Genomic DNA, 16,696 nt, shown 5'->3' on the forward strand with positions numbered 1-16,696 from the left:
TTGTGGACTGCACTGTGCAGTCCATAGTAAAACACTTATCCCTGTTGATTTACGTGTTTTTTTTTAGGTTGTTTTTTTAGCTTTTTTTTAAGCCTTTTGGAAAATTATTTTTTGCTTCTTTCTTTATTTTTTTTCTTTTAACAAAATTTTTTTGTTTAATTTAGTTTATTAATTTTTTATTAATGTTAAATTTTTTTATTTAGTTATCAGACTTTCATTACACGTTTTCCGGATTTAACGGGTTAACCTGGTTTGACAAGTTAACCTAAATTTTATTTTTTTTGCTTTTTAATCTTTTTAATTAATTTTTTTAGTTTAGTTTAGTTGTTAATGTTAAATTTCTTTCTATTTAGTTATTAGACTTTCATGACATATATCCCGAGTTTCACGGGTTAACCTGGTTTCACGGGAGAACCCAATTAATTCTGGGTTGACCCGTTGATTTTTTTATTTATTTTTATTTTCATGAATTTTTTTGTTTAATTTAGTTTGTTAATGTTAAATTTTTTTTATTTAGTTATCAGACTTTCATGACACAGATCCTGGGTTTAACGGGTTAACATGGTTTAACAAGTTAACCCGGATTTGTTTTTTGATTTTTTCTTTTTGATTAATTTTTTTCGTTTAGTTCAGTTTGTTAATGTTTATTTTTTTTATTTAGTTACTAGACATTCATAACACGGATCTGGGGTTTAACGAGTTAACTTGGTTTGACGAGTTAACCTGAATTTTTTTTTTGCTTTTTTTTTTCTTTTAAATTAATTTTTTCGTTTAATTTAAATTGTTGATGTTAATTTTTTTTCTATTTAGTTATCAAACTTTCATAACACGGATTCCGGGTTTGACAGGTTAACTTGGTTTAACGAGTTATCCCAGTTAATTCTGGGTTAACCCATTAATTTGTTTTTTCATTTTTAATTATCAAACTTTTCACGATGTGAATTCAAGGTATGACGGGTTAACCTGGTTTGAAAGGCTAACCCAATTAATTCATATTTTTTTTTCTTTTTCTTCATTAGTTTTTTTCTTCATGTTAGTTTTTTTTCTTTGTTTTTTCTTTTTAACTAATCTATTTAATTATCACACTTTTATGACACGACCTTTCATTCAGACCAACGTCCAATGCTATTGGGTCTAGTATTGCAGTCCAGACACTTTTATGCTAAGGGTTAACCTAAGTTTAATGTTATTATTAATATTATAAATGTTACTCTTGGATCAGGCGTTGCAATCAAATCTAAGACTCTTGGATATAACTTTGCAAAAAAAACCTAACATTTTTAGATATTGACTATTTTTTAAATGCAAAAAATAATTGACCCGCGGCATCGCGCGGGGCATATAACTAGTTGTTCCTAATATGCCAGCATGTGTAAGCCATAGGTCAACACTGATCCACTTCATTTTAGGGCATTCCAATCAATTTCAACAGTTATAGTAAATCATTCTCGGTTCCAAAAATTTTATTATTATTATTTACTTTGGATAATTTGTTGATTATCTTATGTGTGTGATATTTGGGTTTTTTTTTTTTTTCATATGCTAGTGATCATGTATATAAGTGTTAGGTTATTTTTATTGATTTTTTTTTTATTTTGTGTGGATATGATGGATGATCATTATGTGCGATATTTTATTATCATGTATAGATGTCTTTTAAGTTTGGGTTTTAATTCAGAACATTGAAAAATCTCAATACGATTGTAAGACTAGTTATGATGTGCATTTATTTTTATGAGTAGTTATATTTATGATTTGTTTGTTTGCTTTTATGTTTTTTTATTTATTTTTATTTCATTATCATACATATTGGATTGGATATGGACTTTATGCTAGAATGAAGTCACTACACAACATTCATTCACATGTGAATTACTTTAGGTTAGTATGAGAAATTAGTGTTGTCTTGATGTGGCTTCATCTTGGGTTAGCACACAAGAAACCTCAGACTCTCGTTGAAAGTCTATATATGATTATGATTAGTAATCGACATGTCATTGCTTCAGTCTATATTTCTTTCACCTAGTAGGCGTCAGGTTCTTTTTAAGGTTTGTTTACATGAACGATAAGTGATTCTATAAAGATCTTTAGGTTAGTCAACGTACCCTTGTAATGTCATTGGGCAAGTATGATGTGTATGAAATCTCATAAGATTAGGTTACAAGACAATCAAAATCTACTTGAGAACATGCCATTGTTATCACTTAGAAAAGGTGGAGTCGATTTATATGATGAATTAATGAAGTATTTTGTATATATTTCCCCATCTTTAGATGAATCAGAATCTTGAGTCTTTATTCTTAAAATGTAAGGGTTTGTAAAAGTGTCAAATGTGCACGAGGTGCACACTTCGATAGGCTGTCCAAAAAAGTGCCTGAGGGTGCCAGCAGCCATGCCAACAGTGGGATAAAATGGCAATGTAGAATTGTGCAGCTGTAAGTTCGTCAAAGGAAAATCGGCAGCACATATTGTTGATGAACATGAACTGGATGATGGATTGTCCAGGCAAAGCAGGAAAACTTGTCAGGGGGATAAGCTGACAAGAACTAGGGCTGTTGTGGAATTCGACAGTGAAGACATTGGTAGCCTACATGCAGATGCAGATTTAGTAGTGCACAACAGCTTGTACAAGTCGTTGGTTCGACTTGGCATGATCTGAAACTTGGATGAAGGCCTGTCCAAGGCATGCGAGAGATCAGCAACAGACACAGCAAGAACTGACAGTTAAGGCTGCCAATATTTTTGTGTGAGCAACTCCATCATGGATCTCACCATTAGAGTTTTCAACAACAACAATTGATGTAGATGAAAATAACACATTATGTCTTTGATGTTTTTTTTCTTAAGGAGTAACCTCATTATCCCATCCTTCATAAGTATGTCTTATTCTATAACCTCTTTCAATCATGGTTATTCAACAACACACAATAACTAACCACTAGGAATTGTTAAGCTTTGATAGAAGTTCTTTACGACCTCAAACCAAAGCCATGAAGAATCATAGAGATATTCTAGTCATGGTTATTCAGCAACACATAATAATTAACCATTAAGAATTGTTAAGCTTTAATACACATTCTCTACAATAGCTAACCAAAATCATGAAGAATTGTTAAGCTTTGATGCCAACTAATACAAACAAGAGCAAAGGATAATGAAGTTTATTATAAGTTAAAATCTTCAAAACTAGTAACATCATAATTATAGGAAGATACCCAAAATACTCAATTTTTATTCATGCATGTCTCACTTGCCAAAAAGATATTACAACTCTTTATATAGTAAAAAAAAAAAAAAAACCTTAATAATACTGAATAATAAAATAAAGTTGGAAAACTATTACCTTCAAATAGAAAAAAAAAACACTAGAAAAACTTAATAATGTAAAAATAGAAAAATAAAAATAAGAAAAAAAATAAATTAACTAAGAAAACTATCTATTTTACTAAAAAAAAGCTCTTGTATCAGCCTCAAATGTGTTTTAAGAGGATTTTGGAATTGATGAGGGTTAAAATTGATATTCTTAAATTTCAGATAAAGGTCATGAAGTAGATGTTCAAATATTTTTATAGTAAAGAAACTAGTTCATATCATGTTAGTAATAATATAAAAAATATGGGGAGAGATTGTTTGGTTCTTCTAGTAATAAGTTTCTCGTTGAGTTAGAATTTTAGAAGACTACTGCAAGAGTTGTTGCATTTGGTCTTTCATGTAATGCTTGAGATTGGTTTTATTTTTAGGGAGGTTGAGTTCTTTTGTTAGTATGTGTGATGTTTCTAACAAAAAAGACTAAGCATGTAAATGGTTGAAAACTTTTGATTGGACAATCATAAAATGAAAAAAAGAGCAATTTGAAAGAACAAATTCTCTCTATACTAAGAATAATTATATAAGGAATTTTCTCTAGCACACAACTTTATGTTAACAAGTTTAATTTTTGATTCGATTTTTTAACTGAGTTGAAAGTTTGTTAGGAAATTGTAAAGGCTATGTTTTCTATTGAGTTAGAATTTTATACCATCCAAGTTCGGGAAGGTATTTAAATAAAATAAGGTATAAATATAATTGTTTGGGATTTGCAGTATATTTCTTAATTGATTTAAGATTTGTTTTTTCTTATTTAATTTATATCTCTTTTATTTTTTTTTAGCTTGTTTAAGAAAGCTTTCCTACTATATAGGCAGTTCAGCTTAGAAAAGTTGTAATATTGAGTTTTGATTAGATAAAATATTAAACAATATAATTTTGAATTAAGATTAACCTGCAAATTATTAAATTAAATTGGGGTAATTATTTTTATTAAAATGAGATCATTTTTTTTAAAAAATTTTTCTTGGTATGGCCAAGTCAAGTTTGGACCAAATTTAGTGAAGTCAATTAAGCTATATGATAAGTTTGGATCTAATGAACAAGTTTAATAGTTATGATAAAATGAAAAATTAATAATCATGTAAATTATTCTAATGGTAATTATGCTCTATAAGTGTGTGTTTGATATTATAGTGTAAAATATTTTTTAATTAAAAATATATTAAAATAAATTTTTTATTTTTGATATATTTATATCAAAATTATTTTAAAAAATATTAATTTAATATTATTTTTAAGTAAATATCTAAAAAAAATACTTTAAACAAATAGTTAAAATTAAAAAACAAACGCACGGCACATAGTGAACCGTACGGAAGCCAAGAAACCTTTTTGTCCAGGAAACCACCTAGTACAAGAAAAACAAGTGTTTGAATTCGCCACTTCATCCTCTTTAATAAATCCACTAACTTTTCCCCACGTAAGCAACAGAAAACCACTTCGTACGTATATATGGAGTAACGGTTCAACTGACTTTTTATTAAATTAATTTTTTTATTTAAGATAATTTTAATTTGATTATATTAAAATTAAATTTTAAAAAATACAAAATATTATTTTAATATATTTCAAAACAAAAAATATTAAAAAAAACCCTCCACAGCACTGTCACGTGCACAAAAGTCCAACTGCACAAATAGAACACCTGTACTCTTCTCTCCATTCCTTTTCGTTTCATCTTCAAGATCCAATCCGTGTGTTTTCCCTCTTACCTTTTCCTCTGCAGTTCTAAAATAACAGCCAAAGACCCATCCTTTGCTCTCTGCAAAAAAGCAAACAAAACTACGTAGTGGTTGTTGCTGGTGGTGGATGGCAAGAGCCAATAAATATGCCTCTGTTAACTTTAACCATGTTTATGACAAGAACATAAGCAATTCCACCTCTTCTAATAACACAAACAACAACCCATCAAAGCACCAATCTTCCACTTCCTTTTACTCTACTATATCATCACCTAATAGCCCAAACAATATCTACAAAAGCCAGCTTCCATCCTCGTCAACCCGTACACATGGCCGGATGCTGGTACTGACCCGAACCGCACCTAAACCTATACCCTCTATCCAAACACCACCACTGACTCCCTCTCCGAAAACCCCACCTGCCCATCAAACTCAAGTTCAAATCCCGGCTCAAACAGAGGCTGAACCGGAATCGGACCGGATTTCTCTACGTCCTCTAGGTCGAACCGGGGCTGGCTCGATTGCTTCTTCTCCGGTTCATGGACAGGAGAAGCAGAAGGAGGTTGGGTTTAGTGTGGGGTCGCCTAAATCGGATAAGTTTGTGCCACCACATCTTAGACCGGGTTTTGTTGGGAGAGAGGAAAGGCCTGGGCCGGAGGTTTTTAGGGGTAAGGAGGTGGGTCAAAGGCAGCAGCAGCAGTTTTTTGGTTCTCCGGATCGGTTTGTTGAGGAAGGGAGGCCCAAGTCAGGTGGGTATGAGATGATGAGGAGATTTGATGAATCAAATCTAGGTTTCGTAAATCGACCCATATCCAGTGGGAACCGGCCCGGTTCAAGTGGATGGTATGGTTCTTGCTAATGTTGATCTTGTTTTTTCCTTGCTTTGTCTTTGATTGCTTTATTTCTAGTCATGTTTGCTTATGTTATGTGGTTTCTGATTTATATTTTTAGTGATACATTTTTTTTTGGGATATTTTACTTGTGGATAAGTTTAACTAGCGTGATCACAATTCTGTAGTTTAGCTGCATAGTAAATAGCGTTTAAAGGTTTGATCTTGAAATGGAGTTAGTTGTAGATATTTAGTTTGATAGAACAATTTTTTATTGAAGATCTAAATTTGTTTTGCATTTGAAATTATTGGCGTTTCAAAAATTGGGGGTAGGGGTTCATAGGACTATAATTATTGCAAGCAGGTATGGTTTTGGATGTAAGTATGAAAGCACAGTGTTTGTATTCAAAATCTCAAGTTGTTTAGATTCCTTCTGAACCCGTCGAAGCTAAAAATTAGGTTTTGCTCATCTCACTCAATGAAGCTTTACATTCAAACCCCTTTGAGTTCAATTGTATAATTTCTATCTACTATTTTTCCGTATAAGGGTTTTACATGTGGAGAGGATTGTAGGCATAGACTTCTTCTGCATTTCTTTAGCTCTTGCTATATAAGGTTATGTCATATGATTTCAATTTGAAAACCTGCATATTATAAGCACAATTGTTGCTAATTAATGACTCAATTATGCTATCATAACATTAATAATTGCAGTGATTTTGCATCTTATTTTATGGGAGATAAAGAACTCCTTGAGAACACAATACATGATGAAACCAAAATAACATCACAAATTGACAAGAGCACATTTTCCTTTGGATATTTCCATTCCAAGCAAGAAACCTTACTCTCCAAAAAGTTTACCATGTTGACATGCCATCTTGATGATGAAGTCATGATTTTGTTGAGTAAATACAAAATAAAGAATTCAATGAAGGGTTGGACATAGCAAACTACAGAAGATGAATTACAGTAAACAAACCCATGAAAAAACCCCTTTAAGCATTACTTGGATGGAAACTTTACCCATGCCATACCAATTTATACTTGTTTTTAATCGAAATTATACACTTCCCATTTTGACTTAAATAGGTATACGTTGGTATGACATGGGTAAAGTGTCCATCCAAGTTCATTTTAAAGTGGGTTTTTTTTATTTTATTTTTTATGCGGGCTTGTTTTCTAAACTTTAAGATCTTTTTTATTTTCTGAAGTGGTAACCCTTAATTAATTTCTTTACATTGGTTTTTTCTACATTAGTCAAAACAATACAAAAAGACCATTTTGGAGAGCATCTGTGGTCTTAAGAATGACAGCGATGTTCATCAAACTAAACTTTCAATCCGCCTCCGATGTCCCTGTTGCTATCAGTCTGTTTTTGGAAATTGCCTTTACCTATGGCTTCTTGATTGGAGCCTCAGTTTCGCTATTTCTATCAATACTGTTACTTGTTTGTAAGGCTGTTGATTGCTATAACTTGCTGACCTTGTGTCATCTGTATGTTGATTGCTCTAGGGATTAGTGTGTACTTTCTATTTTCTGCACAACAAGTTTTTCTATCATCCTGTTAAGGACTCATGATGAACAAGGGGTCTGATATTTAGTAGAGAAACTAGTTGCCTCAATTTGAGCAACAGTAATTTGTTTTTTTGTCGTTTATTATGCTGTTAAGGTGTTTTTATTTTATTTTATTATGTGCTGTATTTTCTCATTTTTTGTAGTGGGTTATTTCACTTCATGATCCAGTTGATTTTAGTATGTGTCATGTTAATTATCTTAATTATGCAGTTTAGCTGTCAAGTAAATAGCCAGGTTTTAGTGTTGAAATGGAGATGATGGTTAGATTTGTAGCTTGATGGAAGCAAATTTATTGAAGGTCTTACAAATTTTAGTTTCTTTTGCATTTAAAGTTTGTGGCTCCTGAAAAAATGGTTGGGACAATGTTCAGAGCTGAATAACATGTATACAGCTTGAAATTGGGCTCTCAAAATCATATTCATTACAAGACACAAGCAGATATAGATGTGTTTCAGTGTTTGTGTTCAACATCCCAAGTTTAGATTGAATTTTGATCCAATGGAAACTAAAATTTAGGTTTCACATGACTCTCATCTCACCCAATCAAGTATACTAACCAGTTGCGGTCAATTTCATAATTTCTCGTTACTATTTCACCCTATTTCACCATGCAAGGTTTTACCTGTGATTTGTAGCTGTAAAAGTCTTCTGCCTTTTGCTCTTTCCCTACTGTTTGTTAAAAAAACACAATTGCATCTTGTTACTGCAGTTGTTTCTAATTGATGACTAAGTCATGTTGCCTCGTTTTCAACTGATGTCTAGCAACCCTCTTCCTCCACAAATAATTGCAATGATCTGATATGCTATACGTGGAAGACCAAAACACCTTATATAACTAAAACCAGAACTAATGCCACACAACTGCAGGAGATGTTCACTGAAATGGACCAGGTTTTAGGGAATAAGTTTTAGCCACTTTGAAAGCCAGCATTCATGGAGTTGCATACCATTACGAAGCTTAATTTCATTTCTGGTCATGTATTGAGTTGTCTGGTTCTAATCTGGTGTTTTGAGCTGAAAGTACAACTCACTTGGAATGAATGTGGTTTGCAGAGTTCTTACGGCATTGAAGTCATCGACGTGGACAAGAACAGAACTTTCTCGATACTACTACATACCAGATACATCATTGAGCCCCAGTTTCCATCTATTATTCCCTAAAAATTCTCGCTGTCTTTTCCTGAGGATCAGTGGCATTTTAACCCATGCAGCCTGGTGGCACCTTCTAGTTTCTTAACTCGGATGATAGAAGACACCTAGATACCCATGGATTGTAGGATGTGCTTATGTGATTTTTTGTCTTTGATCAGTTTTAGCGTTCTGACATGCATTCTGTTTGTATGCTGCCTCCTCCGTAGCTTTTCCCTCTTTGGATGTACTTCAAAAATCTTTGTTCTACGACATCTCGTTCCCCGTTATCCCAATAATCTCATTTGCACTATAGGAAATAGGAGTTGCTTGGAGGTTTACTGATATGCATGAACTAGAGTATTGTGATCTGGATATGTTATATTGGTCGAACTTAATATATAATTGCTCTGTTAAATACTATTTATTGAGAGGAGATTCAAACATGGACATTCAAGGTGATGTGAAGTGATGAGACTTGGTGGGCTGTGGCTGGGAATAACCCTTTAGGCTCCCTTAACTGTATAAAAAAAATAAGAACTATAATGGATGTTTGTTTCTCCTCATATTCGGTTGAAACAAATTACTAAGATATTTTAGTTAATCCTTTTTATTTTAAATTTTAAATTTAAAAAATAATGAGTTTATTAGGATTTGGAATTCTTATGCTTTATAAATACAAATCCACATGGAAGAAAAGAGAAGGCAAAAAGGAGAACGAGATACAGAGAACAAACATTAAAAATAAAAAAGGAAAAAACCTAGCTACCCTTATATATCTCCCATGGTTTTCCCAGCCTAGCCGCCCCTCTCTCATAAAAAAAACCCGCTCAGCCTGACTCTCCCTTTGATCCATGATTACCAGCATCACGTCACTAAGGTCAAAAGTCGTTGAATCCTCATTGTTGTTTCAGGTATAAACCTCAGCCATGCATCACTACCTTTATACCTTTTCATGCTCTTGATGTGTGGTGATAATATTTGCTTCAGGTCTATTTGCATGTGAAAATCATCTTATTTTAATCATTATGCCAACATCTTTTATATGTCAGTTTCGGTTAAACATTGTTATCTTGAAAATGCATTGATGAAAATAAAAACCATAGTTTTGAAACCCGACCCAGTAGGTTGACCTAGGACGTGGCTGACTCGAGGCTGAAACCGGGCCAGGTTGAAGAAAAAGTAGGAAAAGAAAAAATCCAGTGTGACCCGGCTGATCCAGTAACCTAAATGACTGAGCAAAACCTGGTCAAAAAGCCGGTTGCAACTCATTAACTTTTGTTTTTTTTATTAAAACAATGTCGTTTTGATTTTTTTTTTTAAATTGACCTGGACAACTTAGTAATTTAATCAAAACCCGGAATTCGAGTCTTGGATCGGGTAGGGTCTAAAAACTATGATAGGAACATTGGTGTTTGTTTAGATGTCTTTCTCAAAGTAATAAATAATTTGATAAGACTGATATCGATTGATTTGCAGGAAAGTTATATATATATATATATATATATATATATATATATATATATAACCACAAATAATAAAATAAAGAATTAAAAAGATCTTTAAAATGTGGTATTAATGTAAATATTTAACAAAGACAAAACAATTCCTAATATGAGAGGATACACTTATGATATTTTAAATAACTAGTCTAAACTCTTTCTATTATTCAACTGGAAACCATACACAAAAGATATTTCAATTAGCTGATTTATCATTAATAACTCATTTTAATTTAATAACATTATCATATTAATTATCTTTAATTATCTTATTTGAATAACACCAACACTTATAAATGTTGTCAAGTATTAATGGTGCTAATTTATTTCAACAACAAATTAAGATTCTTTCATAGTATAGGTGTCGGTTCTCCAAGTGGTAAGTTATGAAAGAATAATTATTTGTTGTGCCAATGATTATACACTATTAATCAAGACTCGCCACTTAACAAGGACGATATTAAAATTGATTAAGATAACAGTTACAACACATGTTAATAGAAAATTTTCTTAAATTTAAACATTAAAATTCATGTTGAGTTTGTACGATATTTATTCTTACACCATTAGTGTAACATTTTCACATTGTAAAAAAGAAACTTAACTAAATATAATTAAGAATAAAAATATAAATAATCAAGATGAGAGTATAGGTATGATAGAAATTAACTAAGTATAATAAGGAAAATGATAGGTATAAACAAGAAATTAATGAAAATATAACATGAAATAAAACTTGAATATTATAAATGCAAATGAATTAAGTAAGAGAATGAATCTTGATCCCAAAATCAATATATCTTAAATGAATGGTAAATACCTTCTTTTATAGGCTAAAATATAGAATTATTGATATGGTAACTAACTTTAATTTGATGGTTAAGCAAAACATCATTAATAAAATCATAATATAATTAGATTGTCTTCATGATGAAAGTTGTTGATATTCGTTTATGCTTTCCAACCCAAAAAGAGTGAGTTTATTTGGGCTTGTATAACTCCATATATGAGTTGAATATCGAACAATGTCTAGGCTACAAGATAGATTTTTGATAAGATTTGAACTTAAAAACAACAATATTGAGTTTTGGCCTTTTCATGAATGTTTTAGGCTTACGTCTTATCTTTTTATCAAGCCAAACCACACTTGAATCCAAGATCAATAACTCTAATTATAACTCAAAAACCAAGTGGTGTTTCAATTTGACTAGAACCAATCCAACTAGGATTTATGAATACTAGTGTGTGTGTGACAAAAATTGTTTATGAATGCTTTCTAAATAAGTATATGAGCATAATTAAGTGATAACAGTATAAGAGTTTGTAAACTTTAATAATTCAAAAAGAAATGTATGATAAAACCTTGTTATGAATTTTACTAATACCATTGTAAAATATTTATTACGATGGATTTTAAGAGTCATGTCAAGAGTAGAGTTCATACTTACTTTATCATCCTAATTAGAAAGTCGCACAAAAATGAAACACAAAACAATATGAGAAAAAAAAATCAATTTTATAATTAAGATTATTCAAATCAATGGATTTATTTTCATAATAAAAATCATCAAAGTATACTTTCAAATGATGTTCATTCACCTTAAAAATATTTTTATTCTTTAGATTCTTGATATCAAAGGCCCTATAAGCTTTATATTCAAGTTTCACTAGTAAGTGACAAGGTTTCTTATAAAGTAGTCTATAAAGTGACATACCACAATGGCTCCAGACTACTTAGTTATAACTTGGGTAAGGCTTACTAATTTTCTATCAGAAATATGGTAAATGATTCATTTTCAATGTCATGTTTTCAAAAGATAACTTTATCACTTCATTTCTACAATTAATCAATGCATCAAAAGTTGTAAGAAATGGACTTCCTAAAAAATTAGGAATTGAATTGCATGCTTTAACAAATTATGTATCAAAGACAATAAGATTCACATGATAAATAAATTTATCAACTTGAACTAATACATCTTCAACTGTTTTTTTAAGCACCTTTATATATCTATCAGCAAGTAAAAGAGTTACAAAAGTTGGTTTTACTCAACTAGATTGAGACTTTAAAAAACTGAATATAAAAGTAAATTCACACTATCTTCAAGATCAAGTAAAACTTTTTTAATTTTATGTTCTTCAATAAGCCATGAAATTTTAAGACAACCATGGTCTTTATATTTCAAAGCATTAGTGTTTTCAAGAATTATATTTCTTTAGCTAAAACAACTTTTTATTTAACATTCATTTTTTGTTTTCACATTGTAAAAGTCTTTTAAAATTTTGGCATAAAAGGGTACCTATTTAACAACATTCAATAAAGGTATATTGATCTTTATTTATGTGAAAATTTCAAAATTTTTAGAATTGTGATTCACTTTGCTTTGATTAGTCATGACATGAAGAAATGAAAATACTGGTGAGGAATCAATCTTTTCTTTAAAATGCTCAAGTTCAACCTCTTATTTAAACATTTAGAAATTGATTCATCATCTTTCTCATAAGTTTTAAGAATATGTTTTTTAATAGCCTTGTTACTGTGAAGAGTCATGATTGATTTGACTTTACATGTGTTGGCTTCTTGAGTTACATATACTTAGGTTGTATTGTACTTTTGAATTTTGTTATGTTGAGAAGAAAACTTATCTTTTTCTTGAAAAATAAGAGCTAATGTGAATTTTGCAAAGAGTGTCTTTTAAATATATCATAGTTTGAACATTTTTAGTATTGATTGACTCTGGCTTTTCAATGAATACATGTTGTGTTTCTTCAAGATTTTTTCTAGAAGAAGGAACATATGAAGGTGCATATCCTTGAGAATTTTTAAAATTATTGTGTGCTTGAAAGAGTAGCTATAAAGTTTGTGCATTATTTTTATTACTTTTCCAAATGAAATTTGAATGATTTCTCCACTAGGGTTTAAGTTTGCGTTTATGGATTAAGATTTAGCCTTTGAAAAATGTTTAAAACATTAACTTTTTAATGAAGATATTCCTTGAAAGATGACAAAGTTGGACAATCATTGGTTGAGTATTAATTAGTTTCACAGATTTGACGTATAATTTTTTGAACAGATTTTAACTAAATAATTTATTTTTTTTAATTTTAGTGCTTCGATTTTTCTAGTTAAAGATTCAAATTAGGCTTGAAGGCCATAATCTTTTTTTAAGGTCGTATACCACTTTATATATAAGACAGAGTTTTAATCAGTGCCTCATAAATACTTGTAGTATTTTAATTTTAAGTATTTTCAACTATCAAATCTAGGCATTCCGCACTCTATTGTATTATGAGGGTTTTTAACTTCAAAAGTTTCATTGTATAACAATTTTATTATTTGTCTATTTTTAGGTGTTAATATAGAAGTGTGAAACTAATTCCATGTTTCAAAACCAAAGTGAAAATAAAAACAAGAATAAAGTTAATATTTTGTATACTAACTTACCTCATCGATAACAACATAAAAAAACATGACATGATTAAATAATTGATATTTTTTTAAAATATGGAGGTGTCAAAATAATAAATAACTCATGGTCAATTCACATAAGGTTAAGTATATAGAACCATAAATAATGAAATAGTAATAATAATAATAATTCTTGTGAGCAGAATTATTATTGAATAATTTATAAATAAAAAAAAAAGAAAGTCGCTCTGAATTATCATCTTGCCATCCGTTTTCATTCGGTTTGTCATCGTCTTTCTGACACATTTTATTGAAGAATTTAATATTTCACTTTTGGAAAAAAAGATTTTGATACGAGCAGTTGGTAAGGCATGATCGCTATCTATCCCAGCAAATAACACAAATTTATTTACGCTAGAGAGAAAACGTCACACAATTTTATTTGATGTCACTCGCAGCAATTCATAGCTAAACTTTAGCACAGAACATGGTTTTGAAAACCATAATATCATGAATTTTCTCACTTAAACATAACAAAAACAAAACACTACTAAGATCTTATCATGGATAAAGCTCAATGAGAGCTCTTGTGCCTAGCACAGGGTGTATCTTATAATTGAGGAAACCAGCATCAAAGAAGAGCTTAGCCCACTCCTTTTCATTTCTCTCCATGCCACTAGCAGCCACCATCATTTCTAGATCAAAAAGCAACTGCGTTTCAATTGACCCCTCGTCTCCATTCTGGTTCTCTCTCACCATATCTATAATTATCACCTTCCCAGCTTTCTGCTGCCCCTTGCTCGCAATTGCTTGTTTGCATCGCTTAAGTATTTTCACGCAGTCTTCATCACTCCAGTCATGAAGTACCCACTGTTTTTCATTTGCCATAAGATAAATAAAATGAATAAATGAAGACGGGGGATAAGTTTTTTTTCTAACACATGCAATCCCCTGCCTAACACCGATTTTCTTATACATGTAGAGATGAAAGGGTTGATATATGACGCAGAGACCTTTGAACCTCTCATAATAGAAGAAAACTAACATATAGTGTTCGTATAAGAATACTGTTAAAATCAATTTACCTTGAGTAAAAGTGCATCTGCTGGAGGAACTGCCTCGAACATATCCCCTCCTACATACTTCAAGTTTTTGCCGCCTTGCAAGTCAGAAACCACATGGGGGAGATCAAACACAGTGCAGTTCATGTCGGGAAATGCTTCAGCAATGCCCTTGGCCATAGTTCCTAAGCCTCCCCCGACATCCACCAAGGAATTCACCCCATCAAAGATGCCTTTACATTTGCTTACAACCAACTTACTAGCCAGTATGCTATCACTAGCCATGGCTTCATTAAAGAGATTGTTGAGACTTGCATCTTGGCCAGCGTACTCCCAAAGTGTCTTTTCATGGGCAACACTAAATGCATTGCGATCATCATTTCGGAACCAAGTGCTCAAGCAATCCCATGGTTTTGTCAGAACTGGGTCGAGCACCAGAAGTAAAAGAGGTCTCACACTCCAGGGATTGTCCTTGAGGAGGAGACGAGTGGATTGGGTAAGGGAATAGGCTTCTTGGTTGTGAACGCCGTTAAGATTTTGCTGGGAAAAGAAACCGGAGTGCACGAGAATACGCATAAGGCGGTGGACATATTGAGCTTTTGATGGGTGGATTGGTAGGGCAGAAACAAGCTCCGAGAGGGTCATGGGTTTGCCATGTTTTTGGATCACGTCTGGTATGCCTAGTTGAACGGCACATTTCAGAGTCATGGAGTTTATGAAGTTGAATATATGATTCCACACATGAGTTTGAGCTTGAAGCAGCTCACCAGCACTTTCCTCGTTAATCAACTCCATTGATTTTTAAGTATAGTGTATATGCTAGTGCATGTTGTGATACCTCGAGAGATCTCTCTTCCTATTTATAGTAGTGAAACGTACTCTACCCTCGGAGAAGGCTTAATTTCTCAACTTTATCCAAAAAAAAAATAAAAAATGAAAGGAAAAATTCCATTACAGGAATCTGTTTTCACAGTGCAACATGTTGTGTGCTTGGTATTTTCAGTTTTTTGCTTCTTCAAATGGGCTTTGTTTCCTGGGTTTCAAGTACAAAATTGAATATTTTCATGTAATTTTTTTTTTTTGAAGTTTCACACAATTAATTTTGTATTGATTCAGCTCGATTCTCTTGCACTCCATACCGAATTCCAAGATTATTAAGCTTGCATGTACTTAAAAGAACATGATTTTATCAAGACATTGGCAAACGTATGATAAGACAACAAATAATTTGTGTCGAAGATTTTTATGATAAATAATAATAATATAATTCTAGTGGTCTATCACCTCATACCTAACCCTGTCCCCATGCTATCTTAAATTCGGTATGAATTATCATGGCCAACCCTGTCCCCATGCTGCCTTGCAAGTCAGAAACCACATGGGTGAGATCAAACACAGTGCAGTCCATGTGGGGAAATGCTTCAGCAATGCCCTTGGCCGTAGTCCCTGAGCCTCCCCCGACATCCATCGAAGATGCCTTTACATTTGCTTACAACCACCTTGCTAACGAGCATGCTATCTCCAGCCATGGCATCATTAAAGAGATTGTTGATTCTTGGATCTTGGCCAGCGTACTCCCATTTTGTATTTTCATGGGCAACACTAAATGCATTGCTATCATCATTTCGGAACCAAGTGCTCAAGCAATCCCATGGTTTTGTCAGAACTGGGTCGAGCACAAAAGGTGTTGATTAAACAATGTTTACACCCCAAGTTTTTAGATGATTCGCTATCCATTAAAGGATCAACCTGATATAAAATAATCAGGTTAAAAAAAAAAAGACAAATAAAAAAAAAAAAAAAAAACCTTTAGATGATTCACTGTTGATTAAACAATGTTTACACCCCAAATTTTTTAATTATATTGATAATTAGTTTTGATTTTTTTTTCTTCAAAAGATACTTTCTTTCATCAAAACCAATAAAATATCCATAAAAAAAATGTGAAATCTTTCAATTTAAAGTACTAAGTAAAGGATCCCAATTGCTTGATTTTTATAACAATTTTTTGGGGTCATAAATTCACCGGTTAACAGCAACTACTTATGGCTTAAAAGATTTCCTCAGGTGCTGTTTTTTTTTTTTTTTTTGGTAAAAGTAGCATACACGCTCTCTCAACGCACTTGAATTTAATGTA

General features: G+C 31.8%; 2 protein-coding genes across 2 annotated transcripts; one reads left to right on the forward strand and one right to left on the reverse strand.

Moving 5' to 3' along the window:
• Nucleotides 1-5,025: 5,025 nt before the first annotated feature.
• LOC118043640 (uncharacterized) lies at nt 5,026-8,886 on the forward strand. Its single transcript, XM_035051666.2, has 2 exons — nt 5,026-5,894; nt 8,513-8,886. Coding segments are annotated over exons 1-2 (717 nt in total). The 5' UTR covers nt 5,026-5,178; the 3' UTR covers nt 8,514-8,886.
• Nucleotides 8,887-13,899: 5,013 nt separating this feature from the next.
• Nucleotides 13,900-15,398, reverse strand: LOC118043679 (trans-resveratrol di-O-methyltransferase-like). The gene is made up of 2 exons (XM_035051716.2): nt 14,584-15,398; nt 13,900-14,368 (listed from the first exon to the last, which is right to left on the reverse strand). Exons 1-2 carry the CDS (start codon nt 15,352-15,354, stop codon nt 14,060-14,062), a joined length of 1,080 nt encoding a protein of 359 aa, XP_034907607.1. The 5' UTR covers nt 15,355-15,398; the 3' UTR covers nt 13,900-14,059.
• Between the last annotated feature and the right edge of the window lie 1,298 nt (nt 15,399-16,696).

The sequence above is a fragment of the Populus alba genome, chromosome 13 (genome assembly GCF_005239225.2).
Source record: "Populus alba chromosome 13, ASM523922v2, whole genome shotgun sequence".
Classification (NCBI taxonomy): domain Eukaryota; kingdom Viridiplantae; phylum Streptophyta; class Magnoliopsida; order Malpighiales; family Salicaceae; genus Populus; species Populus alba.